The sequence below is a fragment of the Chelonoidis abingdonii genome, chromosome 9 (genome assembly GCF_003597395.2).
Source record: "Chelonoidis abingdonii isolate Lonesome George chromosome 9, CheloAbing_2.0, whole genome shotgun sequence".
In the NCBI taxonomy this organism is placed as follows: Eukaryota; Metazoa; Chordata; order Testudines; family Testudinidae; genus Chelonoidis; species Chelonoidis abingdonii.
In genome coordinates, this window is record NC_133777.1 from 58,862,552 (window position 1) to 58,886,137 (window position 23,586).

At 43.8% G+C, this 23,586-nt stretch overlaps 1 protein-coding gene across 3 annotated transcripts in view; it reads right to left on the bottom strand.

Moving 5' to 3' along the window:
- The window catches only part of MINDY2 (MINDY lysine 48 deubiquitinase 2), a 117,951-nt gene extending 94,630 nt beyond the window's left edge, over positions 1-23,321 (bottom strand). For 2 of the 3 annotated variants that reach the window (XM_075069586.1, XM_075069585.1), the window contains exons 1-2: positions 22,458-23,321; positions 5,299-5,356 (exon numbers count right to left, since the gene is read on the bottom strand). In XM_075069586.1, coding sequence (XP_074925687.1) covers positions 5,299-5,356; positions 22,458-23,153 — 754 coding nt within the window. In that variant the 5' untranslated portion in view covers positions 23,154-23,321. The remainder of the gene's footprint in view (positions 1-5,298; positions 5,357-22,457) is intronic. The other variant, XM_075069587.1, reaches the window with a different exon arrangement.
- Between the last annotated feature and the right edge of the window lie 265 nt (positions 23,322-23,586).

Below are 23,586 nucleotides of genomic sequence, written 5' to 3' on the forward strand. Positions count from 1 at the left end.
AAAGGACATATGAACCTTTAGCACATCTGGCACGTAAATACCTTGCAATGCCCGCTACAACAGTGCAATGCAAACACCTGTTATCACTTTCAGGTGACCCTGTGAACAAGAAACAGGCAGCAGTATCTCCTGTCAATGTAAACAAACTTGTTTGTCTTAGTGATTGACAGAATATGAAGTAGGACTGAGGACTTGTAGGCTCTACAGTTTTACACAGTTTTGTTTTAGAGTGCAGTTATGTAACAAATTTATTTTTTTAAAAAAATCACATTTGAAAATTACACTTTCACGATAAAGAGATGCCACTTCAGTACTTGTACGAGGTAAAATGAAAAATACTATTTCTTTTATCATTTTTACAGTGCATATATTTGTAATAAAAAACAACAGTGCACAGAGGTCACTTTACAAGGTGCCACAGGACTTTGTTGCTTTTTACAGATCCAGACTAACACGGCTACCCCTCTGATACTTCATTGAAAAGTGTTTTTCAAATGGATGATCACTGTGAGGTGGTGATATGGAAAATAAACACACAGTTGTATTGATAAAATAGTTCTCTTTTTTGTTAGGTTTTTCTATAAACAGTTTATTTTTGAATATTTCTCCTATACTGTCCACTGACTGTGCGCCTAAGCCAGGGGTTGTTAACTCAGATCCTCAGGGATCTCCCACCATCCAGGTTTTTGTTTCAGACAGCAAATAATTGTTTTTATTAAAATCCATTAGTTTGTGTTGCATATAGAATGCTCGAGTGCCCTGGACGTTTTTATGAATTAAGACATTTAAGTGTTTTATATGGAATATTAAGGAGTGTATATTTAAAAAAACTATTAAGTGCCAGTTGGATTAAAACCCTGGTCTATTGGCTGTTACCAAGGCCCAAAGAGGACCTAACACGCCAGCTGAAAAATCTCACTCTTTGGCTTTGAATCTCACTCTTTGGAGCTGTAAACCTCACTCTTAAGGGCAGCCAACCCTCAGCATCTCTGTTAGCTATTAGTTTATCAAAGAGAACGGAAATTCCTAAAACATTTGCTTAGACTTTGATTTTTAATGTGATGAAATAATATATAGCAATGCCCTCACAGCACAGATTATCATAACCGCAGACAAATACATTCTTAAACAAAGTTAATGAGAGATCTTGAATCAATACCCAAATTGTTGTTTGGCATGAGTTACAGACCCTTTAAACCAATATATCTGTAGACGCTTTGATAGAACATAGCAGTATCTGCTTTATAGGTTAGATTAAAACATGGTCAGACAAAATATGAATTGCTTTGAAAATTAGTATTGATTTGGTTTCAAATAGTTGTAGAATTTGACTAATGCATCCAGATCTAATAAGCTATTTAATTTGTATATAATACACTAATCAAAGTATATAAAAATTGAGGATATTGGCAGCAGCCAACTGGCTAGGAGTACTGCAAAGAGCCAACTCCTTTCCCCATGAGCAGCATAATCTTCCGTCTCTTGGGAGTAGGAGATGTGGGGGGACCAACCAGACCAAAGGATCTTGTCCCATCCCATTACTCTTTTTTATATTTTTATTTATTTTATATATATATTATATATATATATACACACACACACACACACACACACACACACACGTTAGCTACCAGCCTTTCAGAATCCTTGCAATGTTGCTTCATTTTCCCTTGCAGCATCTTTCTCCCTCAATCTCTATGAGTTAATTCTTCCCTTATCAGACATTAACTCACCATCTCCTAACAGGCCCTTTAAGAATAATGAAACAGTGGGAATTTCCTCACAACAGGCAGCTTCTTACCATAACCTGAGAAAACCTGGCAGATATTTAGCAAGAGATCCCAAAATTACTGTGTCCTCATGAAACACTTAAGGGGGACTATCTGTCATGAGAGCCTGAATCACTATACTTTGAGCTGAAGTAAGGCTACAAAGAAAAAGCTGTCTTTTCAGGTAGGTGGTAAAGGGAACAGCTTGCTCCACACTCAGAGGGGAGGAATCCATCAGCTTTGCTAATACTTAGGCTTGGCAGAATTGAATTTTTTTTTTGTTTTGACAGATAATATTGTGTTTATTTTTAAGCACTGTTTCCAATTTTTACATTTTCACAGTTAAGGGTAATTATGGAGGGAGGGGTCAGAATTACAGAAAATGATAAGATTCAACAAGTTCAAGCTTTATAACAGTTACTACCACCAACTGTCAGCATTAAATGTCAAAGTACACAAAGTAAATATCCTTAAATCAAACTAAGTTCTCAGGCAGCATTTCTCTTAGTTTGCCTATTTGCAAATTTTGATTAAAGAAATACTTTTTGGTTTGTGTGTGTGTACAGTGAAATTGATGTTTATGACAATTATTGAGGAAAGTTTCATCCTTCCAAGTCTACCAATACTATATTGAGGTCCCAAGGATGAGGGGGCTTCCAAATCAGTGGAAAAACGTGAATGAGGCCTTTAAGGAATCTTCCTGCTGTGGGATGGGGGAAAAACAAAAAAAAGTATGGCCCCCTGAATAAGAGTGTGTTATGCAGATATTGCTGCTAGAAGGAATCTTATGGAGCTGATTGAAAAATTGAGATTTCAGAGTTAGTAACTAGTCCAGTATTGCTGAAACTGGTAACATCAGGGAGAAAGCTGGTGCTGAAATCCCCAAAATAAAAAATCTCTTCCATTCAGTTTTATAATTAAATCTGGTGAAGGCTTCCTGCTTTAGAGCAGAATGTTCTGAACCTTAGAAGAAAGCTTCTTTCTGTGGACATCATCCAGCCAACATCCTGGCTGTCAGATGTAACAGAGCTGGGTCCAGGTGTATAATCTAACTGTTGTTTTCAAAGACTAAGCAGCCAGGGTCGGTAAGGTGATGGTGGCTGTGCTGAAAGGTTCATCAGTTCAAAATACCACAACTGCTCGGCCCATACTGGAGTTTCCCTAGTACCCTTGACATCATGGGACATTGGTGGAAAGGTATGCATTAGTCTTAGTAGCCAGGCAATTTAAAAAAACAAAAAAACCAAAACAAAACACAAAAGCCAACATCTGTCAGGGAGGATGGACTCCAACACTCTCTTAAACAGCTTGTCAGGCTTCTGTTGTTCTGGTCTGTGGCAAACAGGTGTATTTCTGGAAATCTCCACTTGTGAAAGATGTTATGTAGGACTGAGTCTCTGACAGATCACGCATGGTAATCTGAGAACAGCCCATCAGCTGTTCTATGAAAATAATGAAACCAGGACGGTGCAAGGCAACCAGTGTGGTTTGATTCAGAATGCACCAATTCCATGGCCACATGGCTACCTAATAGAGCAGGGAATGATCTTGCTCCCCCCATGGCCTGTTGACATAATGCCTAGTTGTTGTGTAGTCTGTCAGAACATGTGCTGTGGATCCAGAAATGCTTTTTCATGCCAGTTGGACGGTTCTGAGCTCTAGATATTTAAGTAGAGAAAAGCTTTTTGGAGATGTCTGTCAGAGTGCCTTGGGAGGCAGCAGGTACTGTGTTGTACACCTGATGAGGAGAGGACTTCTTGAGGGACTGTGACCATAGGTGCTGGTTACTAAATTTCATAAATAACCTCAACTCTATCTGCTTAGAACAGCCTTCAAACAGTAGATTAAAATAAAGGCTACAGGGGAAAAAACAAACAAGAATTTTTTGAATTACTGCAACTAAGAAAATTGTAACCTTTAGTGCCTCTGACTGACAAGCAACCCCAAATTACAGATATGTATATGGCCATATAAACCATGTGATGTTTCCCATTCTCTCTTGCCATCTCCTATGGCTCTTGATGGGACAGAGATGACAGTAACCCTCAGTTTGTATGACCTCTTACAAAGCAGCCATTACCTCCCTTTGCTCCCAGCAAAAGTTAAGCAAAGCTGCTCTTAGTGAAGATGGTGTCACCTATGCTGTGAGGGTCCATGACCTCTTCAGCATGGCTTAACTTCTTTCCTGTTGGGAACAACAAGAGGTGGTGGCCCTTTCCTAAGAACAGTTCTCTGTGGAATTCCCTGAATACCAAAATTATATTTATCAGCCTTAGTTATGAAAAGTAAAAGCAGAACATTACTACTAATCATAAAATGAATGCCTTCAAATGGAGCCAATACATGAGATTTCAGTGAGTTTGAAACGTCTGCTATTCCATTATCAAAATAATTCATAGTAAAGTGTTCAGACACTGGATGCTACATTTCTTCAAGAACTCATTTTAAAAAACAACAAAAACAACTTTAAAACTGATGTTATTTCAAACTAATTAACCAAATCTGGTGCAGAATGAATTTACAAATAAAAGATCAAGTGCAATAAACTGTGGGAAGGATATGCTGTATTCCTTATACATAAAGTGGTTGAATTCTTGCTCTAAGAAAAAACCACCACACCCCTCACAATTCCGTAATACATGCTCATAAAAAGTAAATCTGAACAATCCATCTACACATGTGCTTCCTACAGTAGCACAGATCCATTCATTGTATAGCGCCTAATCTTTATGTGTTTTTCCTCCTTGTTATTTTAACCCACAATAAACTATTCCCTAGGGAGGGAATGTTACAGAGAAAAATCGTTCTTTTCATTTTTTCAGGTTAACTTTATACAAAAGACTGAAACATCACTCCAAAGTTATTAGGCTGGGAGGGAAGGACCTGTAGCGTCTAGAAATTAAGATGTGTCTAGACCTTAAGATGCGTGGTGATTGAACCTTGAATATCTGAATGTTCTGGACTGTCAGAGTTAGACTTGTCTTCTGGAAACAGTTGTAGATGGGTTCGAGACTGAATCTGAGAATGAAGTGGTGCCTGCAAATAAGAGACCCCATCTATCATGCCAATTACATTAATTTTTTGCTGTTTCTGTAATTAGGTAAGAACAAGAAGGAAAAAAATAAAGCCACTGTAGAAAATTAAAAAACAATTGTCTTAGTTCTTTTCAGGAGATACAATATGAACAAAGCAAGGAACATGAATAAGAATGTCTATTGGCATCCTGGAGCATGAGGCCAGGCCACCTGCATGATCTGGGCCATAAGCTGGCAGCCACAGCAACATTTTACATTTAACCATGAAGGTAGAGCACAGAACTTCCATTAGCAACACCAGTGAAAAGCATGAATGATAACCAAGGTAGTCTAGTATACCAGAATATATTTTGTGTAACTTATATTCTTTTTTGTGTAATCAAAACCTGCTGGAGAAAAAAAAGTTATATGGAAAAATATTCTCATGTAATACTACCAAGTGATAAACTACTTTCTTAAATAGAATTATAAAACTATTCTGGATCACTACTAACCTAAATATTCCATCAGCTGTTCAGCAGTTATGATTTCCATCATTGGTGGCAGCTTAACCTGTGGAAAAAAGAGGATTTTGCTTCAAAAATTGAGAAGTATATTTGAGGAAGTTTGTGTTACATTAAAATTAAAAAGTGATTTTACAAGCTCTTTTGGGCAGAGACTATATCTATCTCTGTGTTTCTACAGCACCAAGCACAAGGGGGCCCAGATCCTATAGGATACCTCTAAGGGATACATATTATAATATTTCAAACAATAGAAAATACTTTCTAGTACATGAACTAAACACCCACAAGGGTGAAAGATCTCTCCGCCACAACATGAGAGTACGGTCACACAACTTAAAGGAATGACAGCTGTATACTGTCTGTGTACTGTATTTAATGTAACCTGGTTAATTTTCTTTTTATTGTATGTAGTGGAAAATTCACTTGGTACATCTCTTGTTTTTCTATCATCTTTTCTTTCTGTACTTCACTCACCCTTTCTTCTTTCCTTTCTCTTCCCTTCCAACTCCTGATCTTTCCCTAGAATGTTTTTTCCTCCACTTCCTCTCCTACATTTTCCTTCCTTCTCACAAGGTCCATCCCTCCCTTTTTCTATTGTATTTCACTATTCTAAATTATCCCATCAAGCTTTCCCTCTCTCCCCTCCATCATGCAAATTCAGATATAGGATTTTTTTTGTTGTTTTTTAAAAGAGAATATTTAATAGCAAAAGGAATAAACTTACTAACCAAACAGATACTAAATACTGGGCCAAATTCCTATGGAAGTACCTAAGTGAAACCCCTCACCATATGCACACAAACAAAGAATTGGTATTGAAATCCCTGAATCTTGCTTGGAGTACCATCTTTTGTATTAGCCTCCAACTAGTAGGTGTCTGATAAACGTGAAGCTCTCACGCCAGTCTCCCAAGCCTCTCGGGCTGATAGAGAAGAAAGTCATCTCAGTTTACTTCTTTATCAACTCTGAACATGGAACCCAAACCTCAATTGAGTCATACTCTTTGGAAAAATAGTTCCAGTGCCTACTTCTGCAACTGATGAAAATGAAATTAGTACTTTTCCTCGGTCTTTAATAAGACTAGTGAGGAGTTTAGGGACGATGGAGGGATGACAAACGGGAATGTGGATATGGAGGTGGATATTACTGCATCTGAGGTAGAGGCCAAACTTGAACAGCTTAATGGGACAAAATCGGAGGGACCGGACAATCTCCACCCGAGGTCTTTAAAGACTGACGCGTGAAATGCGAGACTCAGGTTAGGCGAGAATTTTTAAGCAATCGGTAAACTCGGGGGGTTGTGCCGTACGACTTGGAGAATTGCTAACGTAGTTCTTATTTTAAGGAAGGGAAATAAAAGTGATCTGGTAATTAAATAGAACCATGAAGCTGACGTCGTCGTGTCGTCAAGGTCTTGAGAAAAAATTTTATAGGATGAAAGGTCGTCCACATGTCAATGGTAATTAATGGGATCGAATTGCAACAGACTTACTCAAAGGTAGATCTGCACAAACACCATGATCTCCTTCTGAGAAGGTGACGGATTACTTAAAACAAAGGAACTGCGGTAGATCTAATTTACCTCGATTTTCAGAAAGGCGTTTGACACGGTCCGCATTGGGGAACTGTTAGTTAAAATTGGAAAAGAAATGGGGCGATGAATTGTGAAAGTTGGTAAGTGGATAAGGATACTTGGTTAAAGGGAGACTCCAGCGGGCTACTCAAGGGTGAAACTGTCTGTGCTGGAAGGAGGGTTACTAGCGGTCCTCAAGCGATCGGTTTTGGGACCGATTCTTATTTAACCTTAAGTGATCCGCCCATCGCGGCATGATAGTTACTTAGTTTGCGAGATGACCACAAGGCTGGGAGGTATTGCTAACACGGAGAGGACCGGGATACTATCAGAAGACTCTGGACCACCTTGACACTATGGATTAATATAAAGATGTCCCAAAAGAAAAGTGCAAGGTCATGCACTAGGGATTAATAATAAGAATTTTAGTTTACTTGGGGACGCATCAGTTGGAAACGACGGAGGAGGAGGATAACCTTGGTATGGTGATAGCAGGATGACTTATGATTGCCGCCAGCGTGAATTGCTGTTAAACAAAGCAAATAGTCGTTAGGAGCATCGGGCGAGCCCCAGCAATGTGGAAGAGGTGTTAGCTGCCATGTTATATTACTGGCGCTGGTGAGACCCCACCTTGCGAATATTGTTGCAGTTCTGGTGTCCGTGTTTAAGAAGGATGAATCAAACTGAACAGGTTCAGAGACGGGCTACTTTAGGATGATCCGAGGAATGGTGAAAATCTGCCTTATGAAGGAGACTCAAAGACTTGGCTTGAGCCTGGCCAAAAAGAAGGCTCCGGGGGATATTGCTTGCTCTATATAAATATATCAAGGGGATTAACATTAGGGAGGAAGGAATTTATTTAAGTTTAGTACTAATGGCACGAGACGAATGGGTACAAACTGGTATATTAGGAAGTTTAGACTTGAAATTAGACGAAGGTTTCTAACCATTAGGGGAGTGAAGTTCTGGGAACAGCCTTCCGGCGGAAGTAGTGGGCAAAAGACTTATCGGGCTTTAAGACTAACTTGATAAGATATGGAGGGATGTTATGATGGGATAGTTTAATTTGGGCAATTGATTTGGATTATCAGCAGATAAAGTCGCTCAATGGTCTGTGAGGGGATGTTGTTGGATGGGATGGGAACTGAGTTACTGCAGAAGAATTCTTTCTGGGTGGGCTGGTGAGGTCTTGTCCCACGTGCTCGGGTTTAGCTGAATCGCCATATTTGGGGTCGGGAAGGATTCCTCAGGGGGATTGGCAGAGGCCCTGGAGGTTTTTCGCCTTTCCTCTGCAGGTCTGCGGCATGGGTCTCTTGCTGGTGGATTCCCTGCAGCTTGAGGTCTTCAAATCTCAATTTTGAGGATTTCAATAATTCAGTCATGGGTTCGGGGTTGTTATAAATGTGTATGGGTAGGGTTTTGTGGCCTGCCTTGTGCAGGAGGTCAGACTAGATGATCATATTGGTCCCTTCTGACCTATGAGTCTATAAATTCAATTATCAGTTTCACTGCTTCTAGTGGGATTCAGAAAAAAAGCAGAAATGGAAACTAACAAGGCAAGTTTTCACTCCGCTGCATCTTGGCAAAACTATAAACAGCATGAGCAGCACTAGAGGTCTCTGAAAACTCTGGCAGACAGAACAGCATCAGGTGACACTTATAATTTTGAAACCTTAATATTTGATTCTCCAGAAGCCAATGGAAGTGTTTGCCTAGACAACCGAATTTTTGAAACCTTTTAAAACTGAGTTACTTAGAATGGATTAGACTTATACAACATCTCAACTTAATCGCAAATCAAATTCATTTTTATAAGGCTTCTCTAGCACTCTACAAACTAATGACTTTCAAAACCTTTGGCAAGCGTGCATACAAGATTTTTGCCAAAATGGCACGCAGCCCTTGAGTTCTGTTGCAAGAATTTTTCTACACAGAGAGAAAGTCCAGAATAGATAGTGTACAATAGCTATTGCTGAATAGGTATTCCACACTAGCTCCCCATATGGATACTCTTATTTTGCACTAAGTGCCTTTGTAAATTTTAGGTTAATTCATTTAGAAATGGATTACCCCAAATTGCTAAAAGGCACTCAGTGCGGAATAAGAGTGTCCACACAAAATGTCAAAGTGGAATGGCTATTGAGATCTAAATTTGCATCCTACTTATTTTACAGTAACTCCCCTGTATAGATAAACCCTTAAATCCCCAAGCAGCAATATTGGTCCATGCTGTCTTTCACAATCCACAGCAGGCCACGAAACTATAGCTATTTTTCTGTTATGTAGACCTTCCAAGAGCTAGATGCCTGTGCTGCCTTCAAACTTGACTACAAAGATGTGCTTAATCCTTCCCACAGAATTCAAGCAGAAGCTACAGCTAATGTAAAATAAGATCCATTTAAGCAATGGGAGCATATGGGATTACATCTGTGCTTAAGTCTCTGAACTGCCTTCTTGTTCACATCCCAACAATTCACGCTAATAGTGATTATCTTTAATGCCCTGCATAGTCCAGAACTAACCCTTGCCTCTGATGATTTGGGGGAACCTGTATGTATAACTTACAAACTCTGGTTATTATGAAGTTACTGTTATGAAAATTACTGTATCATGAATGCCCTCTGTTCATGTGTACCCACCATGGTTCTAGCAGGATTGTTCATAGACCAGGGACAACGTTGAGTCATTAGAACTCAACCACCATGTATTCAGGGTAAAATACGTTGGAACGATGGGTTTGCTTGAGCTGGAAGGGGGTACCTCCTCATCCTGTCTGAAAGGACTGGAGGAAATGGAGAGCAGAAAATTCCCCAAGCAGGACAAAAGACACCAACATACTGATGTTGGCCATAGAGGCTGAGTGGGTCAGGGGAAAATTCACAGTAAGACACAGGAAGTATAGGAAGAAGAGGAGAAGGGGATGGTTTGGCCACAGTCAGAGGAAGCACGCTGACCTAGGAAGAGAGGCTCCATGTTTTGACAGAGAAGTCATACAGCTGCAAGGAAAGAATCCTGGATCCCATTGAGGACCCTGTCCACAGCCCAAAGAATGCTCTGGAGTGGTGAGAAAACTCAGGCAGGGAAATGCATGTAGGGATGATTACTTTTATATAGATCTGTGTATTTCTCATGCGATTAAGTAAGAAGCAATAATGTGTTAGAATGCTGTGCAAAGTGTCTGTGTGTTACTTGTTACACCTACCATGTAGCTCCTTGAAGAGGTAAAACAGAAGGCTTACATCTTCAGGTGGAGTTTGGGAGAGGGCTACTTAAGCCACAGGTGAGTCAGCACTGCTCCATTTCTGTGAAGAGGTAACACACACAGTTGGTGCCCATGATATGTGCCAGATAGGCCAAAGGAGGAAACAGTGCTGCAGCCTACTGATGTGCAGGCAAGTAAGTGTCTGGATCTTCTCATAGTAATCTGGTGGGCCACCAACCACATCTAAGATGCTGCCTCTCATCGTGGCAGTTAAGTATTTTGGCTATAGCCGAAATAAAACAGTTACTCACCTTCTTGTAACTGTTGTTCTTTGAGATGTGTTGTTCACGTCCATTCCAATCAGATGTGCGCACGCTGCATGCACAACAGCCAGAAGATTTATCTTCTACCAGTATCTGCAGGGTTGGCCTGGGTGCCCTCTGAAGTAGCATTTTCATGGTGCCCAATATAGGGCCCAGCTGAGCTGACCCCCCCGCCCCCCATCAGTTCCTTCTTGCCAGCTACTCCAACAGAGGCGTAGGAGGGAGGGTATTGGAATGGACATGAACACATCTCGAAGAACAGCACCACAAGGATGGCACACCAGCTCAGGAACTGGATCCACCCCATCTTGCCTTCTCATCACGACCACCCCCTTTCTGCCCTACCTGGGGCCATATTACATTGGACCATTGGGTACCACGCACAGTAGAAAGGGGATATTCGCTCCAATTCTCTGCCTGCCCTTCCACTCCCCTTCCCCATCTCTCTTCAGGTACCCTTCTCATGAGCAATTCCTTATACAACTCCCTACTCCTCTCTCTGGGAACGGTGGAGGATGTTCCTCAGGAGCTCAGGGAGCAAGGGCTTCTAATCCCAGTACTTCCCAACTCCTTCAAAAAGGCCTGTTTCTGGCCTGAGAAAGGCTTGGTCTGGCCAAAGCCCTGGTCTGAAGATGGGTGCAGCCTCTTTCTGCCACTCTACTCCTGCTCCAGGAACCATTCTGTCGGTTTTGCTGCTAAAACTGCGGAGGAAGTTGCGACCTGAAATGCCTGTGCTTCATGGCAGGGGGTGTGTATGCCCGGGGACTTGAGGGTGGCCTTCAAGTCTTAAAACTATGCAGTCTCCTGTCCATCTTTTCAGAGACTAGGTCCTGACCTTCAAAAGGATAGGTCTTAAAATGGTCTGTTGGACTTCATGAGGTAGTCCAGAGACCTGGAGCCAAGAGAACCTTCTAATGACCACTCCCGTAGCCATGGTTTGGGCGGCTGCGGCATCAAGAGCAGCCTGCAAGGAGGCCCTAGCAATAAGTTTGCCTTCCTCCAGAACAAGGCATTAAATTCAAAGCAGGAGTCTGGTAGTAGTAGGAGCAGCTTGGAAAACTTGTCCATTACTCTGCAGGTGTTAAAGGAGTACCTAGTAATGGTGGCCTATTGGTTTGGAATGCAGAGCTGCCAACGACCAGTGGAGCAGACTTTCCTCCCAAACAAGTCCACCTTTTTCACTTCCTGATTTTTAGGGGAGGGTCCCTGAAGCCCCTGGTGCTTCCTTTGGTTTGCAGCATCCGCCACCAAGGAGTCGGGTGAGGATGAGTATAGAGATGCTCTTATCCTTTATAGGGGATGAAATAGCATCTCTCATATATCTTCACTGTAGGGGGCAAAGAGGCCAGAGTCTCCCGCAAAATTTTTGGTCTCATTTATAGTTTTGATGAGTGGCAGCACAATATGTGGGGGCCCAGAGGGGGCAAGGATGTCCACCATGAGATCAGAATCCTCTGTCAGCTCCTCTGCCTGGATCCCCAAGTTTTGGGCCACCCTGCACAACAACTGTTGCAGAAGCCTTCTATCCTCTAAGGCCAGGGCCACTGAAGTGCCCGCAACAGCCTCATCTGGTGAGGACGAGAGCACCAGCACATGGCCTTGGTAACTGCCCTCAGCACTAAGAGGGTAGTTCACGGGGCTGGTGATGGTGCAGAGATGGTTGCTGGTGCCGAAGTCAGAGCAGCATGTGGAGGCACCGTCGTCGTCACTGGAGATAGTCTCAGTGCCAGGTGCTGTGAGGTGATCAAGGATGCCGACATGACTGACGCACACCTGGATCTCGAAGCCTGGCTCTGACCCTGGGTCTCTTGATAAGCCCAGCTAGTCCAGAAAGTCACTGAGGTGGCCACAATGCCAGAGGAAGCTAGTGGTGATGCCTAGATCTAGACCTCCCGCTGCTGGGCCTATCAGAACGATAGGATTCCGAAATCTGAAAAAAAGACGACGACCATGGAGAAGCAGTACTGCGTGGTGCTGACACGTGATGCCAAGCCTCTGAGGACTGGTGTGGTTCCCCCCACATGGGTAGCCAGCACCAGAGATGGGGAGTGGTGTGATATCATTGCTGGCTTGCCCCCAGATGGAATAGTGGCCAGGTTATCACCAGTGCCTCATCTCTCCTTGGAGAAGGTGGTGCTGTCTGACAAATAAAGTCCTGTGCTGCCTCAAAAGTCTCTGTAGTGGAGAGGAGTTGAACATCCCGGCCATGACGGTCCGGAGAATGGTAATGGGCCAGACTCAACTGGACCCCTTGTAGGGCAGGAGTTGACAAGCCCCTAGGAGCTGCAGGGCCCAAAGTAGGCTGGGTGGGCTCAGGTCTCCCTGCCACTGGCTCCTTAAGCTTAGGACAGGGAAAGCACTCTCTCCTGCCTCTTTCTTCTGGGGACAAAGATCAGCACCTGCCAGAAGTCTTTTGTACAGCATCATGTCGGTGCTGGGCGTCCTTAGCCTCCTTTCTTGGTGCTGGCTCACATGCCAGGGCACTGTGCAGCAAGGAGGCAGCACTCGGCACAGGCTTTGCTGATCCAGGGTTGGACGACTGCCTCCATGAGAATAATTCTGGGGCTCTGCTCATGACCTTTAAGGGCCCTCGTCCGAAACATTTACAAATGCGGCACTTTTCCTTTTGGTAACTCTCGCCAAGACACTTCAAACAAGAAGCGTGTGTCTGTCACTTTTTGGCATCAGTTTACCGCACACTTCACAAGATTTGAAACCTGGCGACTGAGGCATGCCCCGCTGTCGAGGAAGAAACGGAGGTGGGGGGAAGAAGGGGGGACATCATAACTGAAAGTTAGTTGTTTCTCTAACTAACTATATTTAGTTGGGAGCTAGTGAACAGGGGACCACAAACAGGGATGCTGTTCCAGGAAGAAAGACTTCTAAGCAGAGATGGAGTCCACTTTATCACAGCAAGGGAAGAGCATATTTGGATACAGACTGGCTAACCTAGTGAGTAGGACACTCAACTAGGTTTGAAGGAGGCAGGTTATCAAAGCCCATAGACAAGCCAAGAACATGGAGACCTGGGAGAAGGTTTGGAATCTGGAGGGAGCATGGGCTGTTATAGCAGGGATAAAGGGAAGACAAGACAGAACTGGAGTGAGGAGGGAAATCAAATCTTAGATGTCTGTATACTAATGCAAAAAAGTATGGGAAATAAGCAGGAAAACTCAAAATGTTAGTAAACAAAATTATGACATAGTTGGCATCACAGAGACCTGGTGGGATAATACGCATGACTGGAATGTTGGTATTGAAGGGTCCAGCTTGCTCAGGAAGGACTGGCCGGGAAAAAAGGGAGGAGGTGTAGCCTTATATATTAAAATTGTATACACTTGGACTGAGATTGAGATGGAAATAGGAGATAAACTTGTTGAGTCTCTAGGTAAAGATAAAAGAAGTAAAAAAACAAGGGTGATGCCATGGTAGAGGTCTACTACAGACCACCTAATTGGGAAGAAGAGGCTTTTTTTAAACAGCTAACACAATCATCCAAAGCACAGGACTTGGCAGTGACTACCCAGACATCTGTTAGTAAAACAACACAGCAGGGCACAGATTATCCAACAAGTTCTTGGAATGTATTGGGACAATTTTTTATTTCAGAAGGCAGAGACAGTAACCAGGGAGAAGCTGTTCTATTCTAGATTTGATTTTGACAAACTGGTTGAGAATCTGAAAGTGGAAGACAGCTTGGGTGAACGTCATCATGAAACGACGAGTTCAAGATTCTAAGGAATGGCAGGAGGGAGAACAGCAAAATAAAGACAACGGATTTCAAGGTGGCAGACTTCAGCAAACTCAGGGAGTTGGAAGGTAAGATCCTACTAGAATCAAGTCTAAGGAGAAAAATAATAGAAGACAGTTGGCAGTTTTACAAAGAGACCTTATTAAGGGCACAAGAGCAAACTATCCCACTGCTTAAGAAAGACAGGAAGTAGGGCAAGAGACCACACTGGTTTAACCAGGAGATCTTCAATGATCTAAAAATAATAATAATAATAATAAAAAAAAGTCCTACAAAAAGTGGAAACTAGGTCAAATTACAAAGGATGAATATAAACAAACAACACAGGTATGTAGGGACAAAATGAGAAAGGCCAAGTCATAAAATGAGATCAAACTAGCTAGAAATATAAAGGGTAACAAGAAAACATTCTACAAATACATTAGAAGCAAGAGGAAGACCAAGGACAGAGTAGGTCAGTTACTGTTTTTCTCTCCTCATTGAGAAACAGAAAATGTGGAAACGGCAGAAGTGCTTAATGACTTCTGTATCTTGGTTTTCACCAACAAGGTTGGTGTTGACTGGAGGTCTAACATAGTGAATACCAGTGAAAATGAAGTAGGATCAGAAGAGGCTAAAATAGGAAAAGAACATGTTAAAAATTATTTGGACAAATTAGATTTCTTCAAGTCACCAAGGCTTGATGAAATGCATCCTTGAATACTCAAGGAGCTGTCTGAGGAGATATCTGAGCCATTAGAGATTATCTTTGATAAGTCATGGAAGATGGGAGAGAGTCCAGAACACTGAAAAAGGGCAAATACAGTTCCCATCTATAAAAAGGGAAATAAGGAAAACCCCGGGAATTACAGACCAGTAAGCTTAACTTCTGTACTCAGGAGAGATAATGAAGCAAATAATTAAGCAATCAATTTGCAAATAACTAGAGGATAACAAGGTGATAAGTAACAGTCAGCATGGATTTGTCAAAAACAAAATTGTGTGAAACCAACCTGATAGCTTTCTTTGACAGAATAACAAGCCTTGTGGATGGGAAGGAAGCGGCAGATGTGGTATATCTTGAGTAAAGCTTTTGATACTGTCCGGCATGACCTTCTCATAAACAAACAAGAGATATGCAACCTAAATAGAGCTACTATAAGGTGGGTGCACAAAGGGTTGAAAAACCATTCCCAGACAGTAATTATCAGTGGTTCACAGTCATGCTGGAAGGGCATAATGAGTGGGGTCCTGCAGAGAACAGTTCTGGGTCCGGTTCTGTTCAATATCTTCATCAGTGATTTGGATAATGGCATTCAGAGTACATTTATGAAGTTTGCAGATGATACCAAGCTGGGAGAGGTTGCAAGTGCTTTGGAGGATAGGATTATAATTCAAAATGATCAGGACAAACTGAAGAAATGGCCTGAAGTAAACAGGATGAAATTCAATAAGGACAAATGCAAAGTACTCCACTTAGGAACAATCAGTTGCACACATACAAAATGGGAAAGGACTGCCTAGGAAGAAGTACTGCAGAAAGCGATCTGGGGGTCACAGTGAACTACAAGCTAAATATGAGTCAACAGTGTAAGGCGTTGCAAAAAAAGAGAACATCATTCTCGGATGTATTAGCAGGAGTGTTGTAATAAAGACTTAAGACGTAATTCTTTCACTCCACACTGCGCTGATTAGGCCTCAACTGGAGCACCGTGTCTAGTTCTGGATGCCACATTTCAGGAAGGATATGAACAAATTGGAGAGAGTCCAGAGAAGAGCAACAAAAATGATTAAAGGTCTAGAAACCATGATCTATGAGGGAAGATTGAAAAAATTGGGTTTTTGTAGTCTGGAAAAGAGAAGAGTGACGGGGGATATAACGGTTTTCAAGTATGTAAAGGCTGTTACAAAAACAAGGCAGAAAAATTGTTCTTAACCTCCAAGGATATGACAAGAAGCAATGGTCTTAAATTGCAGCAATGGAGGTTTAGGTTGGACATTAGGAAAAACTTCTTAACTGTCAGGGTGATTAAGCATTGGAGTAAGTTGTCTAGGGAGACTGTGGAATCTCCATCATTGGGGATTTTTAAGAGCAGGTTAGACAAACACCTGTCAGGGATGGTCTAGTCATGAGTGCAGGGAACTAGACTAGATGACCTCTTGAGGTCCCTTCCAGTCTTATGATTCTATGAATCCTGTACATTAACCTGGTTATTTAGATGTTTTCTGTATCACTGTATTGATTTAACACAAGAGTCTGGGGGGGAAAAAAAAAAAAAACAGGCAAGAAGGGAAGGAATGGCTTAAGAAAAACCACATCTCTGCAAATGCCATGATAAACTTCGAAGATTTTGCCCCCTTTGCAGCTAATCCACAAAAATCCTGTAAGGACAGGACATGAAAGACTTCTGGCAGGTTAAAAGAGAATCAGGTAATTATCAAGGGGAGGGGCTAGAGAGACAAGATGAGGTACCTGAAGAAGTTAGGCATGCCCAGACTACCGTCAGAGGATGGTGAGGCTTTAGGTAAATTAGGCATGGGCGTTGACTGTTTTAAAATCTTCTTTTCTTTGCTCTTATTGCTAAAATAAATAATACATTGGTTTTAAGAAGTCTGATCACCGTATGCTTCTGTTCAGACTCCGGAAAGGAAGAACCACAAGTGTATGAAGTCAGTATGAAGTCATGCTAGGTAAGAACAGTTGATACACAGGATATTGCAGCCCTGGGTCTACTTTAAGAGTGGAAGAGTTGTGGAATTCCACCCCAGCATAGGTAAAATCACGAGTCACCTGAGAGGATGCACTGAAGAAAGGCACAGAGATGCTGTTAGCCCTGTAACCATGACATACCCCTTACTCTGAGTTGCTGTAAATGTTGTTTACAATAGTTTGAGACCATAACAAGTTTGATTAGGGTGACCAGATTTTCAAGGTAAACACTAAAACCTATGGAGGTAAAGGGTTTGGTGGGTGAGGAAAGGAGGATAGAGACCACTATTCTATTCTCTATATTTTAACCTTTCTTCCCCCTCCCCCACTTCCCTCACTTTTCCTCTCCCTACATCCTTGCTGCACTCTGCTCTGCATTTCCGCTCTAGATATCTCAATCTCTCTCCCTAACACACATAGTACACTTGATCTCTTTATCCTAACTCTTAGTCTTTATTCTCTTGCTCCCTTCCCCACAATTCCCTGCCACAATCAAGTTTTCACCCCTGGTGTAGGGCAAGTGAGCAGAATGTGGATGCCTATCCTCAGCCTGGATCAGTAGCCAGCTACATACAGATGTAGTGCAGATCAGCTGCCAATAAGCTTGCCACTCTCAGCAGTGTTAACGTATATCTGATTATAGTTTGGGAGGGGGTGGTGGGGAAGTAAAGCGGGGGGGGCATTAATCAGGAGATTTAATTAAATGTAGGGGGGCAATATTACTGTACAACAAATTAAGTGGAGATCTCTGAAGTGTGTGCATGTGATCAGTTTCACCAATTTAGCTGGCTAGCAGCTACTTCAGATAGCCAGTCTGCTGGGATTTACATAAATCAGGACAGAACTCTCTTCTGTAACACTAACAAGAATATTAGGACAGGCCCTGAAATTAGAGAGACTTCAGATTTTTCAGGGAAACGCTGTTATCTTATTTATAAAAATCAGAGATTACACTGTTCGCTCATATAAATACATAGTGGCGCATGCTCATGGTGCACAAAAATCGAGTACATATTATACATAATAACTGGGGCATCACAGGTTCTACTCGAACTGCGAGTTTAAACTGCTGGAAAGTAGGTAAAGGTTCATACACTGTCCCAGTTACCTGTTATATAAAATTGTTTATGAATAAATGCAAAAGAGAGTCTACTAAGGCCAATCAAGGACTGAGTTAAGATCACTTCTGGTAAGCAAGAGGAGTATGGAACCGGAAATCAACAGACCCAATTTGGTACTGCAAAATTTAAGCCTAATTGGTAGACAAAATAATGAGAGGATGGGGCTATTCCACTCAACATCCCATTTTTGAGGTCCTTAAGAAAATACTTTGGGGGGTGAGATACTAATGGCAATTTTTTGTTGTGAAACCCAGATCTTGGCACACCAATGGAAACCTCCAGTGCTCCCCTTTTTTATCCCTCCACTTTCTTCCTCTTGTCCTCTTTCTCTGTCTGTTTCAACTTTTCCACTCAATCCTAAGACTAACTGCACCAGCATGACAAGACAAGGCTGCCCACCAAGGTCTGTCCAGCCTTAGGAGCAGTGAAGGAGAGGAACCTGACAAGGCCAAGCAAATTATGTCCCTGACCAGGAAGGTAAGCCAGGATCCAGAGCAACAGCTGTTGTGGCCAACCTGCCAGCCCAAAGCATCCATCCATAACTGACTAGCCATCTTGTATCCTAAAACACAGCAAAAAAAGCCATATTTCCCCCACCTTTTACTATCCTATCTCTTCATTTCCTGTATGTCCCTCTGTTTTGTCAAAAGCAGGAAAGTACAGCTGGACGCGAGATCGCCCAGTGCGGCCAGACAGTGGGGTCAGCTGCTTGGGCGGCTCTGGGATCAACCACACTGGCTGCTGAAGTAGTCACGGAATCCATGACTTCCGCATTCTCAGTGATCGACACAGAGCCCCAGTCAAAGTGACTGCACCCTTCTTTCTAATGAGAAATGAAATATATGACTAGACTATATTTAGGAGGTATCTTTCCTCATGACTTTTACCAAAAAAAACAAACCAAAAAACCCACTAATAATTGTTGGATTAACACCACTTATCTTTGTCCATTTAAAACAAAATCCTTCTATTTAGTAGGAGAATACAGTTTCTTAATCAAAAACATCTTAATCTGAGGTTTCACCCCATATAAATACAGCAGGAAAACACTTCACTCTAGAGAAGGAGACAGTCTGAGGCCATGGCTACACTGGCGCTTTACAGCGCTCAACTTTCGTGCTCAGGGATGTGGAAAAAACACCCCCCAGAGCGCTGCAAGATACAGCACTGTAAAGCCTCAGTGTAAACAGTGCCGCAGCGTTGGGAGCGTGGCTCCCAGCGCCGCAAGCTACAGCCGCAGAGGATGTGTGCGACCACACTAGCACTTCAAAGCAGTTTCAAGTGTAGCCATACCCTGGGTTAATTTTAGAAGTACGTTTTTGCTCCGTAAGATCATCACCACCTGGAGCTGAACGATGTTTGTGCTTTGTGTTTTTCAATGAAAATACCGAAGATCTGAGGGTTTTTTTGACATCTTCCCTGAGTCAAATACAAGTGTTGTCTGCTCTCTGTGGTCATTAAAGATCCCACAGAAATTACTGTAAGGTCAAGTGTATTTGTCCCTGGACTCTGGATCCACCGAATTTCACTTCTCACTCTGAAGGTATAATATAGCATAATCCTGATTGCCACCCTACATGCAAAAGATATCTGCATTTCGGTAGCGAAGCTGTATGAATATTTGGCTCACTGCTGCTCCCATTTAAGTCAATGGTAAAACTTCCACTGACATTTATACATCCTGAAGATTCCCAGCACCTACCTCTTAACCACTTTTGGCTCTCTACTTTTTTCATGTCACCTGCTACATTTGAAACAGCCTCCCACTCCAGGTGTGCCAATTATCTTTCCTTTGCTCATTCAAATTCCACAAAAAAAACTACCCTATATACTCGATCATAAGCCAGTTCGTTTATAAGGCGACCCCCCAAGATGAATAAGTAAAAATGGAAAATGTTTATAATATGTCCATAAGCCGACCCTATAATTCAGGAGTCAGCAAATTTTGGCTCCCGGGCCATAAGGATAAGCCGCTGGTGGGCCGAGATAGTTTGTTTACCTCGAGGGTCCACAGGCACGGAGGTAAACCTAAGTAAACAAAATGTCCTTGTGTACCAGTTGCTCATCCTGATGGGCCCAGACAGCAACTGGTGGGGAAATTTTTTGGGGGAGGAGAAGCTGGGAGTCAGGGGAGTAACCTCTGTGACCACCCCCCACATGACCCCACCCCTAGCCCAGGACTCCCACACTCTCCCCATCCCATCCCTTCCCACCTTATCTGAGGCAGATGTCTCTGACGTGGCTGGAGCTGCTCCCGCAGGCTGGGCAGCATAGCCACAGCCTGCTCCAGTGGGCCAGACTGGGTGGCGCGGCCGCAGTGCATTCCAGCGGGCTGGGCTGGGCGGTATGGTCACAGCGTGCTCCGGTGCCTGGACGGCACAACCACAGCATGCTCTGGGGGGGCGGGGCCAAGTGGCATGGTTGCAGCCTGCCAGCCCCGGAACTACAGCTGCTTCGGAGGCTGGGGGGAGAACAGCGTGGCCAGAAGGGGAGAGACTCTGGCCCCGTTTCTTCCTCTCTGTCTCTGCTGCCTCTCCCTCTCTATACCTGTTCATAAGCCAACACCCATCTCTGGTGCTACCCTTTTTTACTATAAAAATTTGGCTTATGAATGAGTATATACGGTACTTTTTGCACTAAAGCCTTCCTGTGCTGATTGCCTGAGTGATACTTGTGACAGACTGGTAATATCCTGAACAAACCTTATGGAATTAAGATAAACTTTACGGAAATAAGTTAAACCTTATTGAATGATGGTTAAGACGTTTGGGGTACAGTGTACTAAGAATGCAATTGTGTATTATTGTGTCTTTGTATGTACTTTCACTAGTAAGGATAGGGAATGCTAATATACTTCTTCTGTTATCAACCCCTTGAAGCCACCCATCTGGAGAGGTATGCATTAGCTCAAAATGGATTCTTCAGGAACCACCAGTCAAAGAATAAACAGCCTTGTTTTAAACTGGCTCAGGGCTGCCTTCTTCATCCAACAAACAGACAGGTGCACTGGTCCACAGAGGGCCTCATTCCTTAGGGTAGAGATGGAAGGACTGGGCCTGCTGAGGCCTCATAAGGCTGCATGTTTGTTCTGAGCTGAAGCTATAATGAACATATAACCTGTAACACATAACTTACAACTATAGCAATTACACGCGTTAACCATCTCTGAAGAGAAAGCAAGTTGTTATCCTCAGGCAACCTGTCTGTGCTGTGATCAACATAATGAAGGCAGAGAACTGTGCATCTTGGAAGTACCATGGTCGGGATGGGGAGGAGAGTCTCCACCCACGAAGTAAATGGCTGAGAAGCTAGAAGCCTCAGAGTGGGTGCCCTTCACTGGACCAATGAGGGGAAATACAGATGCAACTGCCCTGAGCTGTCACAATATCTTACAGTATATAGGATAACAGTCAGGTGCATCTGTTTGGATTAGATTATTGGCTCTTCTTGAGAGGAGAAACCCACTCTGGTTGGTTTTAAAACAGAATGCAAATTACTACTTAGCATTAATCGCTACTTCCTTTTCAAATCTCCTTATAAATATTAATCCTAACACCATGCTGTGAATTGTAGATAAGGATTATCCCCATTTTATAGATGGGGAAAATTGAGACAGAAGTTAAAATAACTTACCCAAGGTTGCAGTGGAAATCATTATTCAAGACAGAATTAGAACATGGGAGTTTCTGGTTCCCAGTCTTTTGTACAATCTTGGCATATATAATACTAAATAATATTGGATCTTTACTATATGTTTCATACAATTACAGCTGTGTAACTATTAGGGATGTGCTTTGTAAAGCACTATACCCATTATCAATGTGCCTAACAGCAATAACAGTATAGAGGCCCGGCACTCCTGAAAACAGGTTATTTTTTGCAAATTGTTGTTTATGCTCCTATCACCATGAATTTATAGAATAGATTTCTATTTAGTAGATTGCCATGCTTATTTCCAGTAATATATTATTGTTATGCTTTTGTTTCGTGAAGCACCATCTACGTTACTATTGCTATTTAAAAAGTAATAGCAGCACTTCACAAAACACAGTCTTACCTATATTGCCAGTGCTACACAAATAGAACTGTTTTGCAAGATCCCATGCACTTTTCCAGCACTTGGGGTGGGAAGTGCTATATAAAGCATATAAACAATAATAGGCTTGGGTTTAAGCATTGTAGTTTCTAATGCTGTAGTAATAGGTCTGACATAAATAGCTGTGTATAGGTTTCCACACTACTGTACATAGATTTGTAATTACAGAAGTGCTGAGCATGTTTCCAAGGCTACATGCGTAGTTAGGTTTGTGAAGCATCTTGTACGTTTCCAGAGCAATACAAATCATAACACAAAGTGAGATATATGTAGTGCGGGTCTGTGCGTATCTCCACTATCACAGAGCCTGTAACTGGCTCTGCGCGAAGCCTCAGGTGCGTTTCTGCTGGTACAGACATTGTCAATTACTCTCGGCCCGAGGGATACGATACCTTCCAAGCCAGCAGCAGCACGTTCATGATGGCCAGCAGCGGGCAGGGCCCGTTCTCGTTCTGGGTGATGATCGGCGTGTTCTCCTCCTTCCAGCGGACCCACTTGATGTGATAAACCGACTGGCCAGGAAAGCGCTCCTTAGAGGCAGAGAAGAGCTGAGCCGCAGCCGTGGGCCCATCTCCTCCGGGGCTCCGGGCCTTGCCCTCTGCTGCCGCCGCAACCTCCTCAGCATCGCTATTGAGCTCGGAGCTGCTCGGGCAGCAGGAGTGCAGGTTGGAGAAGGACTCCAGGGAGTCCAAGCTCCGCGACTCCTCCTCTGGGGGGCTGGGGTCGCCGCCGCTGCTGCCGGCCTCCCCGGGGCCCCTCTCCAAGGCAGACGCTGCCTCAGAGCTCTCAGTCACTACTGGCTCCGCGCAGCCCGCAGCGGACCGGCGGCTCTCAGTGGCAGGCACGGGAGACCCCAGCGCGGGAGGAGAGTCCCTCCCGGGGCCCGCGGCAGGCGGGGGAAGAAGCAGAGGGGAAGGACCCCACTGCCCGCCGCCCTCCTCAGCGGTCACGGGTCCGCCCCGACCACTACCCCCGTTAGCCGCCGCCTCTTCCTCCACTGATCCCTCCAGGATGATTCGGCCCGCAGCGCCCCCGCCGCCCCTCTTCAGCGCGCCCGGGGGCGGCGGGGGCTGCGCCAAGCTCTCCATGGCTGGCCCGCCGCCTGCCCGCCTGCTCAGCTCTCTACTGGCTCCGCAGAGGCTGTTCCTTCGCCAGCAGCGCCCAGGACGCCATGACAGCGGCAACGGCGCCGCCCCTAGGACGTGTAGATGGGAGGGGAGCAGCTTCAGATGGCCGCTAGGTGGGGAGCGCGCGAGAAGAATAGGATGGGCGCGGCCTAGAGGCTCGATATGAGCCGGGGGAGGGGGTGGAGCGAGGAGTTGGTTCTTCGCTCGAGGTAGCAGGACAAGAGCGAGGCGAGTCCGAGGAAGCGGAGGGCGCGAGAAGCAGAAAACGCAGCGCCAACAGGTTTGAGTCCGAGAGGGAGCGGTGCGGAACAGCGCGCGGCCCAGCGGCGCGAGCCCGAGGGAAAGGGGGGGCAGGGTGCTAAGAGCAGGGGGCGCGCGCGCCGGGCCCAGCCGC